Source organism: Stegostoma tigrinum, chromosome 2, assembly GCF_030684315.1.
Source record: "Stegostoma tigrinum isolate sSteTig4 chromosome 2, sSteTig4.hap1, whole genome shotgun sequence".
NCBI lineage: Eukaryota > Metazoa > Chordata > Chondrichthyes > Orectolobiformes > Stegostomatidae > Stegostoma > Stegostoma tigrinum.
In genome coordinates, this window is record NC_081355.1 from 77,399,530 (window position 1) to 77,426,567 (window position 27,038).

The 27,038-nt window shown below is 41.6% G+C and overlaps 1 protein-coding gene and 1 long non-coding RNA gene across 2 annotated transcripts in view; one reads left to right on the forward strand and one right to left on the reverse strand.

The window, feature by feature from the left end:
- The window catches only part of fam133b (family with sequence similarity 133 member B), a 41,124-nt gene extending 18,180 nt beyond the window's left edge, over nt 1–22,944 (reverse strand). Inside the window, exons 1-4 of the mRNA XM_048520378.2 lie at nt 22,804–22,944; nt 18,797–18,894; nt 11,505–11,583; nt 6,162–6,236 (exon numbers count right to left, since the gene is read on the reverse strand). Coding sequence (XP_048376335.1) covers nt 6,162–6,236; nt 11,505–11,583; nt 18,797–18,894; nt 22,804–22,827 — 276 coding nt within the window. The 5' untranslated portion in view covers nt 22,828–22,944. The remainder of the gene's footprint in view (nt 1–6,161; nt 6,237–11,504; nt 11,584–18,796; nt 18,895–22,803) is intronic.
- On the forward strand, nt 33–5,164 carry LOC132210981 (uncharacterized). Its single transcript, XR_009447246.1, has 3 exons — nt 33–138; nt 4,360–4,472; nt 5,146–5,164. It is a non-coding gene; the product is annotated as an uncharacterized LOC132210981 (long non-coding RNA).
- Nucleotides 22,945–27,038: the final 4,094 nt, after the last annotated feature.

The window sequence follows — 27,038 nt, forward strand, 5'->3', positions numbered from 1 at the left end:
ACTGAAGGACTGTACACTCATCTTTCTTATTTAGGCAAAGATGAAAATTCAGCAAGAAACAGAAGCATAGGTCTAAACTTCTGCATGACACGCCCGATTCACTGTACTATAACCGAACAGCTTCTTGTTTGCTCTGGGGTAAGAAATATCTATGATCAAAAGATTAAATTGAATGGAATTCAGAAGAACAAGTTGTGACCTCATTCAAAGAGTAACTTTTCCAGAGATCAAAGGAATGTACACAGGATGAGTGGAATTTGCTCCTTAAATGAGGTGGCAAGGGGAAACAATTAGATGAACTGCCCCTGGTGAGATACTTGCCTCACTTCTGGTCACCTCATCAATTAAGTTCTGGGTGAGAATGGCCATTGGCTACTTCCTTGATCAATCACCAATTAAAGTTCTGGATGTGAGTTTGCTCGCTGAGCTGGAAGGTTCGTTTTCAGACGTTTCGTCACCATTCTAGGTAACATCAGTGAGCCTCCGACGAAGCGCTGGTGTTATGTCACGCTTTCTATTTATCTGGTTAGGTTTCCTTCGGTTGGTGATGTCATTTCCTGTTCTTTTTCTCAGGGGATGGTAGATTGGCTCCAAATCAATGTGGTTGTTAATGGAGTTCCGGTTGGAATGCCATGCTTCTAGGAACTCTCGTGCATGTCTCTGTTTGGCTTGTCCGAGGATGGATGTGTTGTCCCAATCCAAGTGGTGTCCTTACTCATTTGTATGTAAGGATACGAGTGATAGTGGGTCATGTCGTTTTGTGGCTAGTCGATGTTCATGTATCCTGGTGGCTAGCTTTCTGCCAGTTTGTCCAACGTAGTGTTTGTCACAGTTCTTGCAAGGTATTTCGTAGATGATGTTTGTTTTGCTTGTCTGTATAGGGTCTTTTAAGTTCATTAGCTGCTGTTTTAGTGTGTTGGTGGGTTTATGGGCTACCCTGATGCCAAGGGGTCCGAGTAGTCTGGCAGTCATTTCGGAAATGTCTTTGATGTAGGGGAGTGGTTATGGTTTCTGAGCCCGTTTTGTCTGTTTGTTTGGGTTTATTGCTGAGGAATCGGCGGACTGTGTTCATAGGGTACCCATTCTTTTTGAATACGCTGTATAGGTGATTTTCCTCTGCTCTGCGTAGTTCCCTTGCGCTGCAGTGTGTGGTGGCTCGTTGGAATAATGTTCTAATGCAGCTTCATTTGTGGGTGTTGGGATGGTTGCTCCTGTAGTTCAGTATTTGGTCCATATGTGTTGTTTTCCTGTAGACGCTGGTTTGAAGTTCCCCATTGGCTGTTCGCTCTACTGTGACATCTAGGAATGGCAGTTTGTTGTTGTTTTCCTCCTCTTTTGTGAATGTTATGCCAGTAACGGTATTACTGATGGTCTTGAAGGTTTCCTCTAAATTTGTTTTGTTTAGTGATGACAAAGGTGTCATCCACATAGCGGACCCGAAGTTTGGGTTGGACGATTGGCAGAGCTGTTTGTTCCAGTCTCTGCATTACTGCCTCTGCTAAGAACCCTGATATTGGAGATCCCATGGGTGTACCGTTGGTTTGTCTGTAGGTTTTGTTATTGAAAGTGGAGTGGGTGGTGCGGCATAGGTCCACTAGCTTGATGATGTTGTCCTTGCTGATGAGGTTAGTGGTGTCTGGTGTATGTGTCTTCTGTTCTTCTAATAGTGTCGTCAGTGTTTCTTTGGCCAGGTTGATGTTGATGGATGTGAACACGGCTGTTACATCAAAGGAGACCATTATTTCATCCTCTTCTTTCTTGGTGTCTTTGATGGTGTTCAGGAATTCTTGGGTGGAGTGAATGGAGTGGTGGGAGTCTTCTACTAGGTGTTTTAGTCTTTGTAGTTCCTTGGCTAATCTGTAGGTTGGTGTTCCAGGTAGCGACACTGTGGGTCTGAGGGGGGCTCCTGGTTTGTGAATTTTTGGTAGTCCGTAGAAGCGTGGTGTGTTGGATCCATCTGTTTTCATTTTTTGGAAGTCTCTCTTGTTTAATTCTCCAGATTTTAGAAGTTTTTTGAGTAAGGCTGTGATTCAGTTCTCTAGTTGTGGGGTCGGGTCTATCGCCACCTGTTGGTGAGTGTCGTTATCTGCAAGCAGTGCGTTCGCTTTCTCAATGTAGTGTGTTTGGTTTAAGATGACTGTCAAGCGTCCTTTGTCTGCAGGTAGGATAACGATGTTTTTATCTTTTTTAGAGTCCTTTTAGGGCTTTCCTTTCTTGTGTATTGAGTGTGTTTTCTTCCTTTTTCCTGCTTTGTGTTGGTGCGACTGTCTGTCTGATGGTTTGCTGGGTTTCTTCTGTGAGTTTGTTGTCTTTCAGTGTTGCTTCTAACGCTGCTAAGAAATCTTTCTTGTCCTCATCCCGGAAGTTGTAATTTAATCCTCTTACTACGACGGCTTTTTCAGTGTCTGTTAATGGTAGGTCAGATAAGTTTTTTTATCCATGTTTCTGTGTTGTCTGTGTTGTTATTTTGTGTGAGTTTGTCTAGTTTTTTCGTTTTCTGTGTTTGCCATTGTCTGATGTCTATGGCTCGTTGTACTGTGTCTGTCCATTCATGGTCTGTCGTGTTTGGTGCAAAATTTCCCAGTTGTATTTACGGAGTCTGTTGTGGGCGTCATTGATCATTTCTCTAAGCATTCTGTGGCCGTTTTGCTCAGCTATTCTTTCGGCTAGCAGGGTGTTAAGGGGAGGTTTGTATTTGAGTATTTGTATTCGCTAGCACCTATGGGCACAATATGCTAAAACTGGCCGGAAGATGGGAAACCAATGCCATCCGACAGAGTGCCACCCGCGAACAGCTGTACTTCCTGCATGAATGCCTAAGGAAACAGGTACTACCCAAATGTCTCAAATACAAACCTCCCCTTAACACCCCACAAAACGACATGACCCACTATCACTCGTATCCTTACATACAGATAAGGAAGGACTCCACTTTGACTGGGACAACACATCCTTCCTAGGACAAGCCAAACAGAGACATGCACGAGAATTCCTAGAAGCATGGCATTCCAACCGGAACTCCATCAACAAACACATTGATTTGGAGCCAATCTACCATCCCCTGAGAAAAAGAACAGGAAATGACATCACCATCCCAAGGAAACCTAACCAGATAAATAGAAAGCGGGACATAACACCAGCGCTTCGTTGGAGGCTCACTGATGATGTTACCTAGAATGGTGACGAAACGTCTGAAAACGAACCTTCCAGCTCAGCGAGCAAACTCACATCCAGAACCTCAACCTGAGCTACAAATCTTCTCAAAACTCGCTATCAATTAAAGTCCTTAAATAGTTAATTGGGCTACTTTAAAGGCTTCAGATCACCACCTCTGATTACCTACTTTCCTGGTAGGTGAGAAAAGGGGCTAGCTTTCAATATCGGAGTGACCTACCTAACAGGTTGTGGGGTTGGGCAAGTGCCTAACATTCATGCCTCTGACTGGGAGGGAAGTTGGTCTCTCAGAGTTCGCTTGCCCTTGCCACCAAATCCCTTTCCCCACAAAATAAATGCTAATCGTTTGGCTACCGGATCCCCAAAGTGAGTTTTGGAACCTAGAAGCTGTTGGCATTTGATTGGTCTGCAGCTTCTGGTGACTGGGTGTGCTAGAAACAAGGCCTGCAATAGGTCGAGAAAGTCAAATGTACTCTGCCTGGCAGCACTAAATGGGCTGATTGGTGCATGACAGATTGAGCTATTGCAACAGTGGAAGTGGTGTGTTAGTAACTACCAAACACACCTATCCCCATATTTAGTCACAAAAAAATGGAAAACTGCACTGCTTCCTTTGGCTTGGTATGGTGCAGCAGGGCAGAGTGTCCTAAAAGTAAGGGAGTCAGAATAAAGGAACTGAGACAAAGAATAATTTCTTCACTCAGACTGTGGTGAATCTTGGGAGTCATCTCTCCTACAGGATTACACAGATTCAGTTGCTGAGTATCTTCAAGACTGAGTTTGATAAATATCTACATTAGAAAAAGAATCAAAGGATAGGGGTGTGGTGCAGTAAAGGCGTGTTTAAGTAGATATCAAGGTGAGAAGGGGAAGTTTAGTGGAGATGTGAGAGGCAAGGTGTCTTTTTTTGAAAACACAGATGAATGGTAGGGGCCTGGAACACACTGACAGGGGAGGTGGTAGAAGCAGAAATTTTAGCAAAGTTTAAGAGGCATTTAGGAAGACACATCAGAAGAAATTCTAAAGAAATGTCTTGGCCTGAAACATCAACCTTCCTGCTCCTCTGATGCCGCTTGGCCTGCTGGGTTCATCCAGCTCTACAGCTTGTCTTCAGATTCTCCAGCATCTGCAGTTCCTACTAACTCCAACCAGCAATGAGCTGATTTTTATTTTATTCATTCACAGGAAGAGGGCATCGCTGGCTAGGCAGCATTTATTGCCCATCCCTAATTGCCCAGAGGACAGTTAAGAGTCAACCACATTGCTGTGAATCTGGAGTCACATGTACACCAGACCAGGTAAGGATGGCAGTTTCCTTCCCTAAAGGACATTAATGAACCAAATGGGTTTTTCCAACAATCAACAACAGATTCACAGGGATCATTAGACTCTTAATTCCAGATATTTACTGAACTCAAATTCCACCATCTGCCTTGGCGGGATTAAAAGCTGGATCCCCAGAATGTTATCCGGATCTCGGGATAAACAGTTCAGCGATAACACCACTAGGCCATCACCCCTCTAAAGTGATAACGGGCAAGTAACTATCGCTACTTGACATTCAAAAGCATTACCATCATCGAATCCTGATCACAAGAACTCTGGGACATTTATCATTGACTAGAAATTTAACTGAACCAGCCACATAAATGCTGTTGCTGCAACAGGAGTTCTGAGGGAAGCACTCACTTTCTAACTCCCTGATGTTTGTCCAACATTCAAAGACTAATTGAGGGATGTGACGGAATATTTTCCACTTGCCTGGATGTGTGCAGCTGCAGCAACAGTCAAAAACCTAACACCATCCAAGGCAAAACAGCTCAGTCGAGTTCGCATCCCAGCCACCACCCTAAATATTTGCTTGCACTCATGTACAGTGGCAACAGTGTGTACCAAAGTGCGCTGCATTAACTCACTAAGGCCTCTCCAACAGCATCTTCCAAAACTTTGACTGCTGCCTTTCCCTTTTAGGTGGCAGAGGACACATGGGGAAATGGCCAACTGCAAGTTCTCCTTAAAGACAGGCACCTTGCTGACTTGGAATGTATCATTACTACTGCACTATTGCCAGGTGAAAACCATGGGACTTCCTCTCTAACATCATTGTGGATGTATCTACATCAAGTGGACTCAGTTATTCAAGATGAAAATTTATTGCTATTTTAAAGATAATTTAAGGTTAGGCAAGAAGTGTTGGCCTTGCTAGCAATGCTCACAACCAAAATGCATGTACAAATACCTAACAGGAAGGGTAGTTCTACTCAAGAAAACAGCAGGAAGATAGCTGGCCTCCAGCTAAGTCCAGCAGTATCCCTCCACATCTTTGAAGTTCTCTCATTTAATTGAGTCAATCTGTCGAAGCTCTTAGGAGGGCAAAGAATGTGCATGTTCCATCAATACGAAATTTTAGTTAAGCAAATTTCTGAGTAACTAAATTGAAAAATCTAAACAAGCTAATCGGATTCTGTACATTACGCACCCAGTAGAGGCACAATAAGATAGCTTTGGCTTGATGTGGAAAGCATTGAAAGAGGAGAAAAGGAAGCAAGCAGAACAAAATGAATTCAGATGTGGGAACTCTGAAGAAAACTTGTACTTAGCAGCTTTAGGGCAATGAACTTCTCTGCATCAGACAACAGCCTAACATCTTTAAGTTGGATAGAACATGACAAATTTCATAGTAAAGCTTTAAATCATCTTAATTGTGCAACTCAGCTTAACTCTGAAAGAAATCTCACTATCATTTTATCACAAAGAACAATTATTCTTGAGCAGAAACCCTTCATTCTCACTCTCAGTTTAGTCCTTAATTTTGGACTATTTGTAAGAAGCATATATGCCATTTAGGAATTTAACAGATTGCACAGGTTCATTTTCATTAGGATTTTGCAGAAGACAAATTAATTCTTAGCTTTGGATGCAAACACAAAAAATAAATGACTAAGCCCACCCAATACTTAGGATTTACTGATTTAAGTCAGTCCTACCTCTCTCTTTTTGGATGAACTTTCGCTTCCACCTAGCTTCTTCTCTCTGTTTTTCTCAAGCTCTCTTTTCCATTTCTAAAAGATAGTGAAACAAATAATTGGGTCAAAAAATTAGACAACTGTTACATTCTATTAAAGTACAGACTACTATTCAGAACTACAACATTACCAACAATTTTAATAGATCTCTGACACTATTTGCTTTACCTACCCACTGCACTTACATCGCTGCCATGAATATTTTAGATTCATGGAAGAATAGTAATGAATTAGTGTGGAAACCTGTTGCAAACATCATTTGGACACACATGTATATATTTTTAAAACAAGATTCACTGTGCTCTTATATTATTGTAGCCTCGTTGAAGCAGCATGCACGATGATGAACGTCACACAAAGTTGAATTTCTCTAAATAATGCAGCAATATAGTAAGGCAGAAATTGAATGTGTTAAGGCCCTCTTTTGAAGCTATTAGAGCTTACTAATTATGAAGTAAACCAGCTGGCAGCTTCTGGTGACTCCATATGGGGAACTCAAAGTTGATGTTAGAGCTACTTTGCTGTTTCAGAAGCTTCCTTTTAACAGTATCTTGCTGAGGAACTGGGCACTGAACATAGAAATGAATGAGGTTGGAGTACAGGGTCCTTGCATGACAGGTAGCTATTAAGTTAGTTAGAAAAATTAACTAATTCTAGTAAGTCAAGCTGATTTGAAAAATTGTGTGAACGAACTTAATTTCTGACAAACTATCTTTCTGGCATTGAAAATTAACTTAACAATCAATTACCACCAAACAAAACCTAAGCAACATTATGAAGCTAGTTAGGACAATTGTACTGCATCGTCAAGAATCATTCTTACTACACGTAACACATTGATTCATTAAATGGATTCAAGAAATCTGTAGACCATCCATACAGCTTTCTCTTTAAATGATCTAGGTCTACTTTTTCAGACTTCTAAGCTTTTGGCTTATAACAAAACCAAAATCCATGCAAGGTCTATTCGCAAAGCGGAACTGTAATCCGTTTTTTTCCTAAAAGCAAATTAATGCGCATTTGCTAGATTCAGTTATTTATCCCATACACCCTTAAAATAAACTGCTAACTCAGCTTATTATTACTTAACATGGGTTCTCTAAATTCTTGCCTTCAGCAACCCTGTAGGTTGCCTTCCTCTCCAAGAATCCGTAACCTTCTGTTTCTGGAGCTTTCTGATTGCTGACTTCTAAGCAATTCAGATTTCTCCTCAGCCAAGTCTACTTAAAGACTGTTAATAACAGTTTTGCAGTAATGGGTCTTTTCCACTCCTGCATGAGCTCGTTTCTCGCTGTGTCTCACTCTCTTTTGGGCAAAAAACTCAAGTCAACAAATACATTGGCAACTCACTCTCGAGATCGAGAGTGATCGAGAGTTGTTTAACTGAAATCACATTATTTCAGTTTTGTACTTAAAGTTCAAAATGATTTTTTAATCTTTAACAAAAGCAAGTCTGATCTTCAGTGAACTGACGAACTAAAATTAATTTTCCTTGACTTTAGAACCAAAGTTACGAAACAATAATATTTACTTAAACTACATAAAGCAGAATGCAAGTGGCACTATTTCAAATGAAAGGACAATTCTATTACACTGAGATGGAAGATTGAAGTGAGAGAGGGGTAGGTGATTTGGCAGCGAAGTAGTGCCAAGAAAGTACCAGAAATATCACACCATGGAAAGCATTATAATAGGTACAGAATTTTGATGAGATGCAAGATGAAAACTAAATCCTAAATTTAAAAATGCAGCCAATTCAGAGCAACTATACCTTCAGTTCCAATAATGGGTGAACAGGAAAGCAGTAGTTGTGGACCCTAACCTGATTATTATGAGAAGGCAAATCAAGAAACTAAAAGGAGGATTTAATAAAACGTCTAAGGAGATAGAGAAATATGATCAAATGGAAAAACACTGCAGAAGGAACACTTCAAATTAACAAACTTTTAATGTAAATTTAGACCACAAAACTTCAAAACACCATCCAATAGAGATAGCTTGCAACCAGTGTTTCTGCTAAGTTGCATGGCCACACATGCCACTTGGCAGGTATGTGCATGTCAGTTAGCATGCCAATATATTGGTTGCTATGCATGGACCTTGGAACTCTAAACAGTGGCAGGAAACATTAGAGGGACAGAAGCTTACAACTGCAGTCAAAGAGTCTAGGAGACAGGATTTTTTAAGATGTTCTCAAAACAAAATGTGGACCTGCTAGTGTTGGCATGGGGTGGACAAGCCAGAGATCACACGACACCAGGTTGTAGTCCAACAGGTTTATTTGAAAGCACAAGCTTTCGAAGCCTTACTCCTCCTTCAGGTGTGAGTGGGAGAGATAGTATCAGACACAGAATTTATTAATAAAAGATCAAAGGGTCACACCACTGATGAGTATATATTAAACAAACCTAAGATGCTGTTAAATCTTTAATCAGTTGGAAGCTTTAATTTATTAATACACATATATAAATCCTGAATTCCTTTGAAGTCACTGTCCTGAGAGAACTAAAGATATAAAGAAAAGGTGACATTTAGGTCAGACAATGCATATTAGGTGTGAGGCCTTTTTTAGAATCTGTTTGTGTTTGGCTTGGAGTCACACTGGTTTTATTGCTAAAGTAGGAAGTTATAAGATGCTACAATGACGAACTGTCTATAAATTGTGTTTTTTGATCAAAATAGAATGTGTCTCAAATACAAATTTACCCCATAGATTCACACCTGTGTGCGAGTGCGCGCAAGGGTGCATGTGAGAGTGTGAGTGAGTCAGACTGTGTGTTTGTGTGAGCAAGTGGTGTGTACAAACTATAATGGACCTCCTCAGAAGACAGACACAGAATAAGTCCAGTAGCTACCCTTCATCGTCCAGTACTTACCGGGAGTGGAGAAACAACATCATGTTCTTTGCAGCCTTCAACACATCATCGACGACAACGAACATCTCCCTCACACCTCCACTTCTCACTTTCAAACAACCGCCAAACCTTAAACAGACTATTATTTGCAGCCAACTACCCAGCCTTCTAGACAACATTGACCACAACACTATATGATGATGTCATGGTAACCTCTGCAAGACGTGTCAGATTGTTGACATGGACACCACCATCACACTTGGGAACACCACTCACCATGCGCACGGTAGATACTCATGTGACTTGGTCAATGTTGTCCCTCTCATACGCTGCAGGCAAGGATGTCCTGATATATGGTACATTGGGAAAGACATGCAGATGCTACAACAATGGATGAATGGACATCACGTGACATTCGCCAAACAGGGATGCTCCCTCCCAACAGGGGAACACTTTGGCGGTCAAGGACATTTGGCTTCAAATTTTCGGGTGACTGTTCTCCGAAGCAGACTGTGGGATACACAACAATGCAGAGTCGCCGAGCAGAAGGTGATAGCCAAGTTTGGTACCCATGAAGATGTCCTCAACCGGGATCTTGCGTTTATGTTGCACTACAGGTGTCCCCAACCACACTATGCATACTTTCGCGCCCACACTCTCCCCTGCATGTCCACACTTCTTCTCTCTCCCTCTCTAGCCCCCCCCAACACACAATGTCAATCTATAGGGTGAACTTATATTTGCAGATACATTCTATTTTGTTCAAAAAGCATAAATGTGTACACAGTTAATGTGGCATCTTATATTTCCCATTTTAGAAACAAAACCAGTTTAATTACAAACCAAAACACAAACAGGTTCCAAACTAGGCCTCACGCCTAACATGCATTGTTGGACCTAAAACGTCACCTCTTCTTTACACTGATAAAACATTTAGTTCTCTTCGGAGTGACTTAAAAGGAATTCAGGGATTTACATGTATATATTGATCAATTAAAACCTTCCAACTGATTAAAGATTTGTTTAATACATCTTCATCAGTGGTGTGAGCCCCTTTGATCTTTAACTTATAAATACTGCGTCTGGTACTACCTCTCTACTAACGCCTGGAGTAGGCGGCTCCAAAAGCTTGTGTTTTCAAATAAACCTGTTGGACTATAACGTGGTGCCGTGTGATTTATGATCAAAACAAAATTTCATTAATTTTATCTTATATACATTGACTCATACACTGAAAATCATTTACAGCACCACTTGCAAGTACAAAAAAACACACGTATTTGTATTGAGTTTTCAATAACATGCACATACCAAACTGAACATATATTAGACAAACTATTCATAATAATAAATTCTCCACAACATTAACCTGTTAGGGAACGCAATAATCTGTAATAAAAAGGAAAGAACTTAAAATTGTGCAAAACAATTTGTGCAAAACTGCTCAATTACGCAATCTGACTCCACTACCAAAGACATTTTTCCATCCCCACCCTTTTCTGCTTTCCGGAGGGACCACTCTCTCTGTGACTCCCTCGTACGCTCCACACTCCCCTCCAGCCTCCACTTTAAGCCTGGCACTTTTCTCCGCAACTGCAGGAAGTGCTACACCTGTCCCTACACCTCCCCCCTCATCCCCATCCCAGGCCCTAAGAAGACCTTCAACGTCAAACAGTACATCTGTTAATGTGATATACTGTATCCACTGTTCCCGTGGTGGCCTCCTCTATATTGGGGAAACCAAACAGAGGCTTGGGACCGCTTTGCAGAAAACCTGCGCTCAGTTCACAACAAACAGTTACACCTCCCATTTGCGAACCATTTCAACTGCCCCTCCCATTCCTTGATGACATGTCCATCCTGGGCCTCCTGCAGTGCCACAATGATGCCACCTGAAAGCTGCAGGAACAGCATCTCATATTTCATGTAAGAATCCTGCAGCCAAATGGTATTGATGTGGGCTTCACAAGCTTCGAAATCTCCCCTCCCCCGACTGCATCCCAAAACCAGCCCAGCTAGGCTCCGCCTCCCTAACCATTCCTCCCACCTCAAGTCCCACCTCCATCTCTAGCCCACCAACCTCATCCTACCTCCTTGACCTGTCCGTCCTCCCTGCACCGACCTATCCCCTCCCTAACTCCCCACCTACATTCACCTTCACTGGCTCCAACCTCGCCTCCTTGACTGGTCTATCTCCTCTCCACCCATCTTCTCTTTTATCCATCTTCTATCCGCTTACCCCCCCCTCCCTATTTATTTCAGAATCCCCTACCCCTCCCCCATTTCTAAAGAAGGGTCTTGACCCGAAACGTCAGCTTTCCTGCTCGGCCTGTGTTCATCCAGCTCTATACTGTGTTATCTCAAATTCTCCAGCATCGGCAGTTCCTACTATCTCTGCTCAATTATCAGCAAGCCATTTGAGTTGCTATGAAGTCAAAGTGTAACAAACCTCATTCATTTTCTCTTCAAAATCTGCAAGAGCTTTTGAGCCTTTCTTTTTCTTCTCTAGCTGCTCTTTTAATTCTTCCCTGGAAGAATACAAAACAGATCATGAATCTTATTTCATTGATCACATTCAGACACTTTCAAAAGCAATGCCAACAAATATTTATATTAAGTCAATGAGAATCAGAGCACGTTCTTTAAATTTAGCACCTTCATAGAGGGCAGCTCACATTATGCAATGCTTACGTACAACCAAATGGAGAAACAGAAGTGTAACCATTCTAACTAAAGCACACAAACTCCAATTACTGCCATCCCAGGAAAACGTTGGGCAGGTTTATAATTTAACTGGAATAAATATGAAATTTGTTAGTTATGCAATTTGTTTTATCCAATTCTGCTGCAGCAATACAGTTACTCTGGACTGATAAAACAGCACATTTGAATTAGGTATTTTCTAAACAAATAGCAGATTACCCAACATATGAACACATGAATTAGAAGGAACTTACCCTAGAGATTACTCTGCTGTTTAATAAGATCACAGCAGATCTGATTACTCTACATTCCCACCCACCCAGGCAGCCTCACATCGCCGTTCATCGAGAATTTAAGTCTGTATTAAAAATGTCCAAAGATTCTGCTGTTACTGCCTTTTCAGGAAATGTGTTCTAAATATTGAGAAAGGAATTATATCTGTCTTAAATGGGCAACCCTTTAATTTTAAATAGTGAATACTAACTTTAGGTTTTCCCACAAGAGGACACATCTTTTCTAATCCATCATATCAGAGGGCAGAAGATATAAAAGTTTGTATACACATATGAACAGATTCAAGCGCTTCTTTCCCACTGTTATCAAACTTCTGAATGGACTTCTTAAAATTAATGTTGATCTCTTAGCACCTTTCTTGCAGCTGTAACATTGTATTGTTTGTAACTTTGTTTTGTTAGCCTGATGAGATCTGCCTGTAAAGCATGTAAGACCAATTTTCACTACACCTCCATGCACGTTTCATTGAAGGCAGTTCAGAGATGATAAACTAGGATGATCCTTGGTAATGGAAGGATTTACTCATTGGAATTTAGAAGAATGAGAGATGATCTGATTGAAACACACAAGATTCTTAAGGGCTTGACAGGGCCAATGCTGAGATGATGTTCTCCTTCATGGGAGTTTCTAGGACCAGAGGGCGTAGTCTCAGAATGAAGAGGTGCCAATTTAAGACCGAGATGAGGAGGAATTCATCTGAGGTTTGTGTGTCTTTGGAACTCTTTACCTCAGACAGCGGCGGACACAGAATCCTTGTGTATATCCGAAGCTGAGCTGGATAGATTCTTGATCAAAAATTATGGGGAAAGGGCAGGAAAGTGAATGCACGGAATGACGGATCAAGTGTGATCAATTTGAATGGTGGAGCAGGTTCAAGGAGCCCAATGGCCTACTTATGTACCTATTTCTTACAGTCTTTACCACAAGACTGCATACGTCCCCACATCCAAATCATTTCTATAGATTATTAACAGTTGTGGTCAAGCACTGAGTGTTACACTAGTAACAATTTGCCATCCTAAGAATGGCCCATTTATTTTTACTCTTAATGTACCACACCATATCCTCCCCCATCTTATATGCTCTCATTTTGTTTACTAAGCTCCTGTTTGGGTCCTCATTCGGAGCCTTCTCAAATCCAGCCACATCACAGCTATTAGTTCTCCTTTATCAAAGAGACAAGTAGCACCTTGAAGCACAACAGGTTTGTCAAACATGATTTCCCTTTGGTAAATCTATGTTGACACTGACCAAACATACATTTTTTGTCCAGTTATTACATCTTTTACAATAGATATCAAAGTTACCCATCAAAATGTTAGAAAATAAATAGGTTTTTAGTTTTGTTTACTTTCTCTCTCACTTAAATAGTGGGATATATTTGTTTCTTTCCAATCTGCAGGAATATTTCCAGAATCAAAACAGACACAAACTACCATGGATTTCCAATGCACCCACTATCCCCCCAGCCATCTCATTCAATCCTCTAGGATGCAGCTCATCTGTTCAAGGAATTTACTAACACTCACATGATTAATTTGGAGTACCTTCTCTTAAATTATACTAACTTCTTTCAATTTCTCATTTTCACATTATTATTGATTAATCTGGCCTGAAAATAGATCGAATTAGAATTTTGCGTGTAAACTGAAAAGCAAAGTGCTGCACATGCTGATGATCCAAAATAATAAAGTTGTGGAGAAACATCAAGCCTGGCAGTATCTGTGGAGAAGGAAACAAAGTTAATGTTCCAAATCCAATATTACTCTTCTTTGGAACCTGGGAACTTTGGGTTCCAAAGAAGTCATATTAGACTCGAAATGTTAATGCTATATCACTCTCAACAGACATTACAGGTTCTGCTGAATGTCTCCAGCACTTTGTTTCTACTTTGGATGTGTACACATGGCAGCAATCAAGTCATGCTAATTTAAGAGAAGGGAAGTGCCAAAATTATCTTTCAAATAAAAATTCCTTTTAGTTTAACAGATGAAGGTTCAACATGGCAGTTCACTACCACCTTCTCAAGGGCAACTACAGTCGGACAATAAATGTCAGCCATCCAGTGATTCCCACATCCCGAGTGAACAAAAAATGTCTGGAATCTGAAAAATGGAAATAGTGTCATTTATAATTGCTGTGTAGGCCACATAAGGCATGACATATCATATGACAGTGAATACTCCAATATTAGCCATAAATATTTCTTCCAAGTTGAGTTGATATTCCAAGAGTCACTTCATTGTATTGTAAAAACAATGTTTTGCTGATGGCTCAGCAATTTCATGAATTGAATAGCTCAGGCACAGACAAGGCGGCTTCTTGTCCAAATCACAGTGATGCTACATCAGCTGACAAGTAGACATTTTAAAGTTGGCTCATTTGTCCAAAGAGGGAGTGTGTGAAAGAAGCAATTGGAATCTCGATTGCTAACCAGTCATCCTTGCAGGAGGACCATGCTGTAAGGTTAGCCGTTGGCATAGCTGGGATGTTTCTCTTACAGACTGCTGATACTCCAAAATAAAAAAATGAGGTGCTTGAGGGGAAACGTTGGATGAAAATATTCTGTATAAAAGAAATTTAGAAATGAAGAGCACTAAATTTGCATGTTCATGGAAGTGGAGAAATAAGTCTGGTGTCATAGATGGAGATCAATTTCAGGTGGGCTATAACATTCACAACAATAGGGCAAACATAGATAACAGTGATTTTAAAATAATGAACAAAATCAAGAGTCACAACGTATTACTGTTCAAGAATGCATGCATGAATAAGAACTAGGAGCAGGTGAGTTAGCCCCTTGAGACTGCCCTGCCATTTGATACGATCATGATTGATCTCATCTTGGCCTCAACTCCAATTTCCTGCCCACACCCATAACCCTTTAACAAGTAACTAATTAAAAATTCAATCTCTCCCTTAAATCTATTTTTTGTTCCTGTGTCCACTGCATACACGGACAGCAAATTCCACAGATTCAGTCCTTCGAGAATGCATGTCCTCCTCATCCGTTTTAAATCTGCCACCCTTTAGCCTAAAAGAATGGGCTCTTATTCTAGATGCCTCAAAAAGGAAGACATCTACTTTACATCTATCCTGTCAATTCCTTCTAGTATCTTATATATTTCAAATTAGATTTCTTTCCATGCTTGGAGACTCTGGCAAGTATAAGCCTAAAACTGTTCAATCTCTCCTCAAAAAATAAGCATTTCATCGCTGGAATTAATCCGGTGAACTTCCTCTGAATGGTCTCCAATGCAATTACATCCATCCATAAGTAAAGGGATCAAAACTAAGTAGCACTCCAGATGCAATCTCACCATGCCTTGTATTACAACAATACTTTTCATAATTTTTACTTAATTCCTTTAGCAATAAATCCCAAAATTTAATTTGCATTCCCCAACCCCATTACCACAAGACACAGGAGCAGAAATTAGGCCATTTGGTCCATTGAGTCTGTTTCCTCCATTCAATCATGGCTGTTAAGGAGAATCTCGCTCTTGCTCTCTGTCTTAAATATACCCAATAACCTGGCCTTCCCAGTTTTTTGTGATAATGAATTCCATAGGTTCACACCCTGGCTGAAGAAGTTTCTCCTTACGTCCATTCTAAAAGGTCTTTTCTTTATTCGAAGGCTATGCCCTTGGGTTCTATTCTCTCCTACCAATGGAAACATCTTCCCAAAGTCCACTCTGCTCAAGCCAAATCAGTATTCTATAAGTTTCAATTAGATACCTCCTCATCCTTCTAAATTCCACCAAGTATGGGCCCAGATTACTCAAACGTTCCTCACATGTTAAGCTTTTCATTCCTGGGATCATTCTAGTGAATTTCCTCTGGGCCTGTTCCAGGGCTAGTACATCATTCCTGAGGTATGGGGCCCAAAATTGCTCAAAATACTCAAAATGTGGTCTGACCAGAGCTTTCTAAAAGTCTCAGAGGTACATCTCTGCTTTTATACTCTAGTCCTCTCAAAATAAATGCCAACATTGCATTTGCTTTACTAACTACTGACTCAACTTACAAGTTTACCTTGAGAGAATCCTGGACTAGAACTCCCAAGTCCCCTTGCGCTTGAGATTTGTGAATTTTCTCCTAATTTAGAAAATAGTCCATGCCTCTTTTCTTTCTATCCAAGTGCACGACCTCAGACTTTCTCATGTTGTATTCCATCTGCCACTTCTTTGTACACTCTTCTAAACCTATCTAAATCCTTCGACAGCCTCCCCGCCTCCTTTGTACTACCTACCCTCTACCTATTTTTATATCATCTGTTAACTTAGCCAGAATGCCCCCGGTTCCTTCATCTAGATCATTAATGTGTAAAATAAAAAGTTGTGATCACAACACTTACCCTTGTGGAACCCTAGTTGAGGCCGGCTGTCATTCTGAGAAAGACCCTTTCATCCCCACTCTCTGCTTGTGCCAGACAGCCAACCTTCTATCGATGCTAGCATCTTGCCTCTAACACCACGGGCCCTTTTCTCACTCAGCAGCCTCCCGTGCGGCACCTTGTTAAAGGGCTTCTGGAGGTCCAGGTAGATAACATCCATTGGCTCTCCTTGTTCTAACTTGCTAGTTACCTCCTCAAAGAATTCTAACAGATTTGTTAGGCATGACCTCCCCTTGATGATCCCATGCTGACTTTGTCCTATTTTTCCATGCACTTCCAAGTATTCAGAAATCTTATCTTTCACAATGGACTCCAAAATCTTACCAACAAATCAGTCTGTAATTTCCCAGCTTTTGCCTTACTCCCTTCTTAAACAGGGGGTTACATTAGCAATTTTCCAGTCCTCTGGGACTCTCCCTGATTCCAGTGATTCCTGAAAGATTACCACTAATGCCTCCACTATTTCTTCAGCCATCTCCTTCAGAACCGTGGAGGGTATTATCTGCTGTATTCGCTTACTAGCTTTCTGCGACTCATTCTTAGACACCCAGATCCCTCTGCAACAAAGCATCTTAAAAAGAGTATAGATTGCTATCAGATAAATGGGGAGAAAAGTCTACACCATTACTTAAAATATGCATCTCTCTACAGATGATGCAATGTTGATGATATTTTTAAACAAGTTAAAGAATGTGATTTCTTTCTGGCACAAAAACCCTGAAGGACTCAGTCTCTGCACAGCACTAAGTGCTGTTAGTTATAGCGAGATGATTTTTGCACTCTAAAGGCAACATTGCAAGGGATGATTACACAAATTCAGGTTCTATTCTCAGGAAGTTAGAAGGTGAAGAGATAGTATGATTGAAGGCTTCAAGATATTAAAAGCATATAGAAATAGATAAGAGAAACTATATCATTGTAGTAATCTAGTACTGGAGGCATAAACTAAAAAATAAAGCCAGAAATTCCAGGAGTGGAATTACAGTACACTTTTCCATATAGCATATTAAAAAATTGGAACACTTCTACAAACAGCAGTTGGTACCAAAAAAAATCAAAAATCAGTTGTTTAGTTGAATAAATATATTCAGGAATGTGGGGATAAGACAGTGAAGCTGGTTCTCAACAGTTGTGATCAATCTGAATGATAAAGCAGGCTTGAAGGAATAAATGTTTTTTGTGTGGGCTGTAATTCCTTTACTTCTCGGTCAGTTCCACAGCAAATGAATAGGATAAGTTAGTTTTCAGACCATCAAATGCTGTTAAATCTGGGAAATCAGGACACAGAAAAGTGATGGGTTTTCAGTTGTAAATATCCTGCAATATTTTTCAGATCAACTTCTATGTTCAATAAAGGGTGCACTTTGAATGAAGTGGCCTTTGGACTTTAACTCCACACCACAAACATTCCACAATCTTTCACAGATTAGGTAAAAACAAAACTTCTTAAAATGATAACAGGCACGATGAATAAGCACAAAATCATGGAATTCAAATTTGACATTCCTAACTCTCCAAATGATAATGTTAACTTTAAGTCTCATTCATTTGATTGCCTTCATCTCAGGAACTGACATGGATCCTGGTAAGAGTCTTCATGCTACATGAACTCTCCACCAATACTAAAGACATATCACAATCGTCACACCAAATAAAAAAAACCATAGCCCCAATTCTTTCCCCTCTGCACTGGTGCAGACACATTAGCTAAACGACAATAACTCAAAATACAGTGCAAAGTCATCACTGCCTTTTAAAAATCAAGATGTTTACCAAAAAATGTGTATGACACATTGAAACAGCAAATGGCTGATGTAAATCAGGCAAGGTTTTTACATATTTAACAACACAAGTTATAATGGAATAAATGAGCAATTCTAGCAGCAGCTCCTTAGGTGCACAGTGTCCCCTTGAGGTATGACGTGGAATTCACAATGAAGTTGCTTAGCATTAGTTGATGAAAGTCAATACATTCAACTGTAAAGACCAAGTATCCATTTTAGAAAGACAGAACGACTGCAAGAAAGGTTAAACCAGAATCAATTTTGTTTTCTTATTGCAAATAGTTTATGGTTCAGGAATAATTTAAACTCTTAGCACTTTGTTGCAAATCAATTGATAAGTTTACAAATTTTAAAAATAAATATTTGGTAACAAAAGTACATTAACAGTTTGGCAAGTTTCTGCACAAATAGCTACGACTTGATGGTCTGCTCTTATGTTCCTTTGATATTGAAGCATTGCTAGGTGATGAAGAGCATCATGAACTGATCACTCCTCAAGACAACAAAAAAAGTAAGACAAAATTCAAACAAGGAAAAAGTGGAATTAATTCCTATCCTTCTTACCAAGTAGGTCTTGGTCGACTCAAGTAATCTTGTATAGAAGGTCCTGAAGACGGTGCAGGGCCTCGAGCTCTTGCAAGAGCCACTGGATTAACAAAGGCCTAAAAACGTGAGAAAGACTTATAGACAATGGCACCAAGAATTTGCAAATATTTGTCTCTGTAAGTATTAAATAGCAAAACAAAGCTACTGCCACCAAGCCATCTGGTTGTACAAAATGAGATGACTCTGACTATTTATTTATGCTGACGGTTTAGTGTTTAAAGAGGCATTTTTATAATCCACTTACCTTTCAGGTTTTCCTCTCATAGGAAAAAGATTACTTAAGCAACAGTGTCAATAAAAAAAATTCCATTGGAAACATTAAGACTTTTGGAATAGGTTTACCCATCTGCTCTGATGGATGAGAGTCACCAGTGCTAGTGACAGGTCCGGGATTCATCTGCAGCTAGAATGGCAAGCTTCAAAAGTATCTGTTTACTTTAAATTTGTTGTTTCCAATTTCAGAAAAATTGATCTAAACAATCTCAATCACAGTTAGTCATGTTTCCTTCAATATCAATAGAGTAGTGAGCTGCAAGGTACCCTTTTCTTCACAGTTGTGGACTAAATTCTAGCATTTCTTACTATAATGTTGTGAGATCATTAGTGGTGCATATACCAATGACGAGAACATTAAGGTGAATCAAAGTGTTACAGAAAAACAAGCAGCAACGCACATGGCCCAACAGTTTAAAGAAGAGCCAAATCTCCGACTTGTAGCTGTTAACATTTCCCGTTGTATGTATTCAGCAAACAGATTCATTCTTAGTTGCCACAGTCGTTTTACATGACCACAGCACATCAGGGCAGTTGTAGTTCGAGACCATGGCCACAATGATCCACATACATGATGCATCAGTAAATATAGGGAAAATTAAAGATCTGTAGTGATGAGTGAGTGTTGAAGATGAGGGGTAAAGATGTAGCTAAACACCTTCGCAGACCAGCATTTGGGTCACTCAAAATACAAGTCATTCAACATTGGACTTGAAACAGGAATTTTGTTTTCTCTTTATATTTTCTTTGGATGAGGGGGTGGTAGCAAGACCAGCATTTACAGGCCATTCTTAATTACCCTTAGGAAGGAAAGTGGTAGTGAGCTGGCTTACAGAACTGCCAGACTCGATGTGAAGTAGGAATACTCAGTGTGTTTCAGGGAGGGTTGTCCAGGATTTTGACCCAGAATCAAATGAACAGTAATACAGTTTCGAGTCACGGTAATGTGAATTGGATAAGGCGAGGAGGGGCGTGTTCTCATACATCTGTAGCTTTTGAGAGCGTAGGCGGTAGTAGCTACAGGTTAGGAAAATATTGTTGAAAACTGGAGTGTCGGAGCTTGAGGGGTAACCTCATGAGGGGCACAAGATAAGGTGAACAGCAGGTGTCTTTTCCTTTGAATGGGGAATTTCAAGACAAGGGAGCATATTTTTGAGGAGAGAGATTTAAAAAAAGACATGAGGCAATTTTTAACACAGAGGGTGGCTCGTGTGCGGAATGAACTTCCTACAGAAGTGGTGTATATGGGTGCAATTACCACATTTAAAAGACATTTGGATAGATACCAGAATAGGTAAAGTTTGGAAAGATATGGGCCAGGAGCAGGCAGGTGGGACTAGTTTAGATTGTGATTATGTTCAGCATTGACTGATTGGACAGAGGGTCTGTGCCGTATGACTCATAGTCTTCAATATGGTAAAGAAGTTAGCCAGGAAAATGTACAATAAACCTTTGTATTAGGCACACACATGCAATATGACAGTGCTGGTTTTGGTTAGGACTGCTGATAATTACTATCAGCGAGGTCTGATCAAAAGGTGGTGGTGGTGGGTGTGAGGCAAACAGAAACTGTCAATAGCTGGCTGCACGAGAATTGCAGTTAACCAGCTACTGGTTAATGGGGAATTTACTGCACTTTCTCACACTCCTGAATTGTACTTTGAAGATGCGGCATAGGCTTTGAGAAGTCAGGAAGTGAATAATTTTCCAAAGAATTATCTTCAGACCTTGTCTCGGAGCCACATATTTATGTGACTGGGTGCCTCAGTTAGGTCTATGTCCAGTGATAACCCCTACAATATCAAAGGCTGGATAACTCAACAACAATGCTTTTGAATCTCAAACAGAAATGGTTATATTCTCCCTTGGTGAGCATAGTTGCTATCTGGCACTTCAGTCACATGAATGTCATTCATCACTTACCAATCCAAGCCTGAATGGCCGAATCGGTTTTAACAGCGTAACTTCCCTGCTTCTGCACTTAATATCGCCAATTGAGAAGCAAAAGATCCATATTCTTTGCCAAATATTCTCACAATATGACCCGGTATCTTCAAAGACCCATGCAAATTGAGCCTTCCGTCCTGCACACCATTGAGAACTACCATCTCTCCATATATTGTCAAAATTTTACAATTTGCTTTACAATACTCCACCTGTCATTTGCCTATCTTTTAGATCACCTATGCTCCGCTTCAGTTAATTAGTATGATCCCCAGGCATAGTCACATGTCCAAGTTTGGGAATACTTGATAAATCTTGGAATTTTACTCCATTCTACAACGCCTATGAATTTATCAAAGTCATCACAGGTCCCAGCATTGAGCCTTGAGACACACCACTGTCATACCTCCTGCTTGACTGTAAAACAACAATTTACCACAACAATAGGGTCTGACAAAGGGTCACTGGACCCAAAACATTAATTCTAAATTTTCTCCACAGATGTTGCCAGGCCTATGAGCTTTTCCAGCAAATTGTTTTTGTTTGTGCTTGTAATTTACCATAATGCACTATTTCTGTACTATTATCTACATATTATTCTGTGAGTCTGAATATTATTGATCAGTTCATTTTATATAGGTCTTTGTCAAACATACAGTGGCTCAGTTGTTAGCACTGTTGCCTCACAGTGCCAGGAGTCCGGGTTCAATCACAGCCTTCGGTGACTGTGTGGAGTTTGCACATTCTCCCTGTGTCTGCATGGGTTTCCCGCTGGGTGCTCCGGTTTCCTCCCACAATCCAAAGATGTGTAGGTTAGGTGGACTGGCTATGCTAAATTACCCTATAATGTTCAGGGATGTGTAGATTAGGTGAGTTACAGTGGATGGGATGCTGAGGGTTGGTATGGAAGTGTTGGGCTGATCAGCCTGCTTCCACACTGTATAGGTTCTATATTCTACGTATTTCAAGTCCATACTGACAACACCCAACTCTTTCTTTTCAAACTTTTCTGTTACCTCAAAAAATCAATTCAATCAAACTTTGACTTTTATAAAGAAATAATGGGAACTGCAGATGCTGGAGAATCTGAGATAACAAACTGTGGGGCTGGATGAACACAGCAGGCCAAGCAGCATCTTAGGAGCACAAAAGCTGACGTTTCGGGTCTAGACCTTGCATCAGATATCTGATGAAGGGTCTAGGCCCGAAACGTCAGCTTTTGTGCTCCTAAAATGCTGCCTGGCCTGCTGTGTTCATCCAGCCCCACAGTTATGACTTTTATAAATGTGCGTTGGCTCTCCTAAATTGACACAAATCTTTTCAAGTACCTGTTGATTTTTAATTTTCCAATCATGGTTGCAAAAACCTTATCCACCACCGGGTGTTGAACTGATCAGTCCATCATTACCAGCAATATCTACAGATCCCTTCTCGGATAAGACACATTTGCCATTTTCCAGTTTTCCGACAACTGTACACTATCCCTCCCCGCTTCCCCTATTCTAGGGGAAAGATTACGGAAAGCCCTTCCGTTACCAACACCTTCGGTTCCTTTAGCAACCTGGGATGCCAAGCATAAAGCAGCTAACCAGCCACCAAAGATCAATTTTTCCTGCGCCGCGTTAGAAACGTCAGCCACTGAAGGTGCTTAAAGCGGGTCGAACCCCCAAGGGGGGGCTCAGCGGCCCTCACAGAGCCGGATAGTTAGAGACCCGGAAACGGGTTTAGACCGCAAAGCCCGTACTCACCACTCGGTTATCCCGCTTCCCCATGTTTCCGGGGACCCGGGCCTCAGTCCACGAATCGAGCCCGACGCGGTCCTCCGCCGAAACCGGCAGCCCTCGCGCCTGCGCAGCGCGGCCCACTGCAGCCGGAGGCGACGGCGCCGCGATCGGGGGCATGCGCAGTGCAGGTCACCCGTTTCTACCGTCAGACTCGGCGTCTCGACAGTCACATTCCAACTTGTGTTGGAGTCGGAGCGACCGTCTAACCGCGTCTACGAAAATAAATAACCCTTTCAGTGCTTGGGCTCGGATAGAAACCGTAACTTTTTCTGGAGTATTAGTTGTCTTGGTTGTTTATTTTATGAAATTTGCTCAAATTGCAGCTTGAACAAACGTATTCGGGAGATTTTATGATTTGGGGCTGCGATGCAAGTAGTGTCGATCACATCCTTTTGCCACCCAAACGCTCAATACCCGATGAGATAACATTGTATAGAGCTGGAGGAACACATCAGGCCAAGCAGCTTCAGAGGAGCAGGAAAGTAACCTCATCCCACCTCCTTGACCTGTCCGTCTTCCCTGGACTGACCTATCCCCTCTCCACCTCCCCACCTACACTCTCTCCACCCATCTTCTTTACTCTCCATCTTCGGTCCGCCTCCCCCTCTCTCCCTATTTATTCCAGTTCCCTCTCCCCATCCCCCTCTCTGATGAAGGGTTTAGGCCCGAAACGTCAGCTTTTGTGCTCCTGAGATGCTGCTTGGCCTGCTGTGTTCATCCAGCCTCACATTTTATTATCTAGGAAAGTTGACGTTTCGGTTTGGGACCCTTCTTCAGAAATGGAGAGGGGGGGAGGGCATCCTGAAATAAATAGAGATGGGGGTGGGGATGGTCAAGGTTGGTGGTGGGTGAGTGCAGGTAGGCAGTGGTGGGGACTGGTGGGTAGGTGAGAGAAGAGAACAGGCTGTGTCAGGTCAAGGAGGCGGGGATAAGAGGGAAGGTTGGTCATTGGATGAGGCCGGGGTGGGCAGATTTTGAAACTAGTAAATCCACGTTTTAGGCCATTGGGCTGTAGGCTGCCAAGGTGGAATATGAGGTGCTGCTCCTTCAGTTTCCAGGTGGTATTGTTGTGACACTGGAGGACGCCCCAGATGGACATGTCACAGTGGGAGTGGGAGGGGAAGTTGAAATGGTTTGTGACTGGAAGGTGTTTTTTTCTTGTGAACAGAGCTCAGGCGCTTTGCAAAGCAGTCTCTGAGACTCCGATTGGCCTCACTGATGTAGAGGAGGCCATGTCGGGAGCAGTGGATGCAATAGACCATGTTGACAAATGTGCAGGTGAACCTCAGTCTGATGTGGAAGGTTTGTTTGGTGCTTTGAATGGAGGTGAGGGTGGAGGTGTAGCACTTCCTGTGGTTACGGGGAATGGTGCTGAGGGTGGTGCGGTTAGTGGGGAGTGTGGAGCAAATGAGGGAGTTGTGCAAAATGTGGCCCCTATGAAAGGGGTGGGGTTGGATTGAGGGTGGCAGAAGTGGCGGAGAATGATATGTTGGATAGGAGATAAGGTGTAGAGCTGGATGAATACAGCAGGCCAAGCAGCATCAGAGGAGCAGGAAAGCTGATGTTTCAGGTCTACTATCTCTTGGATATTGAGGTTGGTGGGGTGACATGTGAGGACAAGGTGGATTCTGTCCTCTGTGCTTTTTTTTGGGGGGAGGCAGGGATGTGAGGGCAGAGGTGTGTGAAACGCAAGATATGTGGTTGAGAGCATTTTCAACCCCCGAAGGGGGAAAATCGTGGTCCTTGAAATAAAAGGATATCTGGGATGTTTTGGAGTACAATCTTGGGAGCAGACACAGCACAGAAACTGGAAGTAGGCGATTGTATTCTTGCAGGAAGGTAGGTGAGAGGCAGTGTAGTCTGGGTAGCTGTGGGAGTCGTGAGCTTGAAGTAGACTCTATTTTGAGGTAGTCACCAGAGGTGGCGACAGAGAGGAACAGGAAGGAGATGGAGGAATCGGAGATGGTCCAGGTGAATTTGAAGTTGGGGTGAAAGGTGTTAGTAAAGTTGTTGAACTGTTCAAGCTCCTTGTGAGAGCACGAGGCAGCGCTGATAGAGTCATCGATGCAGAGGGGAAGACATGGGGGAAAGTGCCAGTGTAGCAGTAGAAAAGGGACTGTTCCATGTATCATATGAAGTAGGCAGGCATAGCTTGGGCCCATGTGGGTTCCCATGGTCACCTCCTTAGTCTGTAGGAAGTGGGAGGAGTTAAAGGAGAAGTTGTTACGGGTCCAGTTACACACTATTATATCTGACTCCAGCATCCGCAGTCTATACTGTCTCTGATACCCAGTGGGTTGCTTTTGAACTACAGTAAACCTAATTCCAAGTTCCAAAAAGTCATTGGATATGTTTTGTTCACTGATGCTGTTTGATGGAGGTCAAGAGGCTGAGTTTTTGCCCTTTTTAAACAATGTAGGTGAATGTTTTGTGTCCATCTCCAGGCATGACAAGGTCGCTTGAGACTGTGTGTTGAAGTTCATAATCGAGTTCAGGCTGGAGTGTTACTGAATCTACCAACAGTGCACAAAATTCATGAGGATAACATACAAATAATGAAATCATTCAGGTCTGTTTTAGTTCATTAGTCCAAAATGAAGACTGTAACTTTCTTAAATAGAGCATCCAATGTTTAACAATTCCAGCATTCCAGTCAATGGTTTGTGCACTTTAGAGATGCTCAATTACTTTGAAATTTTCAATGCATGTATGTTAACCGATAAAATGCAAAAGCTGACAAAGGTGTCCAAAAGGGTCGAGTGCTCAGAAACGTTGAGAACTCCAGACGCCATCAAACTGAAAGAAAAGCCATCTTGGAAAGTCCATAACTAAGAGCACTGTTCAAAGTGATAGAATAAGTTAACGTCTTTTCTACTAGATTAAGGTGTTTTCTAATGTTTCAATGACGTTTTGGAGATGAAAATAAACTTGTCATCACTTACACATTCACTATTATGCATGTTTGTAGACAAAGCGAAGTACACCACTGCATAGTTGGAAAACACTAATTTTAATGTTCCCTCCACATTTGCACTGTACCATGCGATCTACCTTTTCTTATTCTTTCATTGGATAGTAGTACTACTGAATGGGCAAGGCAATGTGAAGTGGTGGTGTTGTAAGGTTGAACTGCTGTATTTATGGTACAGGTCCATGCACAGTTTGTTAGGCAGTGCCAGGATTTTAAGCCACCAAAGGAGCAGGTATAATTTAATTTCAGAATGGTGTGTGGATTGAAGGGGAACTTGCAGGTGCTGTTGTCATGCATCTGCTATATTTCTTTAGGCACTGAAGTTTGAGGTTTGCAATGTGATGTTGAAGGAGCCTGGGTGAGTTGTTCCAGGGCATCTTGTCCCACAGTGCATCTGCTGTTGAGTGAGTGAAGTGGCAGATGGTGTGTTTCCTGGATGCTGTCAAGCTTCTTATTCTTAGAGCTGCAAACAATTGGTGTGGTGGGCAGCTACCCATTGCCTTCACTCATCAGCGAGATGCTCTTTGACCCTGGCTTCTAGTTGGTCCACTGCCATCAGCAGCTGGCAGCAATAATGAACATAAGAAAAAGGAGCAGGAGTAGCCAGTCGAGCCTGCTTTGCCATTCAGTAAGATCATGGCCATCTTTTGAGGGGCTCAGCTCTACTTACCCACCTGCTCACCATAACCCTTAATTCTCTTACTGTTCAGTAATCTATATATGCCCTAAAAATATTAACTGAGTTAGCCTCAACTGCTTTACTGGGTAGGGAATTCCAGATTCACAGCCCTTTGGATGTTTCTCCTCAACTCAGTCCTAAATTTGCTTCCCCTTATTTTGAGGTAATGCCCCCAGTTCTAGTTTTACTTACGAGTAGAAACAACACCCCCCCGCTTTTATTCTGTTCATAATTTTAAATGTTTCTGTAAGATCCCTCCTCATTCTTCTAAATTCCAATGAGTATAGTCCCAGTCTATTCAATCTCCCCTCAAAAGCTAATTCTCTCAACTCTGGAATCAATCTAGTGAACCTCCTCTGCACCCCTCCAGTGCTGGTACATCCTTTCTCAAGTAAGGAGACCAATGTGAGGTTTTGCACTTTGGAAAAAAGAATACAGGCATGGACTATTTTCTAAACTGTGAGAAAATTCGCAGAACAGAAGTACAAAGGGATCTGGGAGTGTTGGTCCAGGATTCTCTAAAGGTTCACTTGCAGGTGGAGTCCGTAA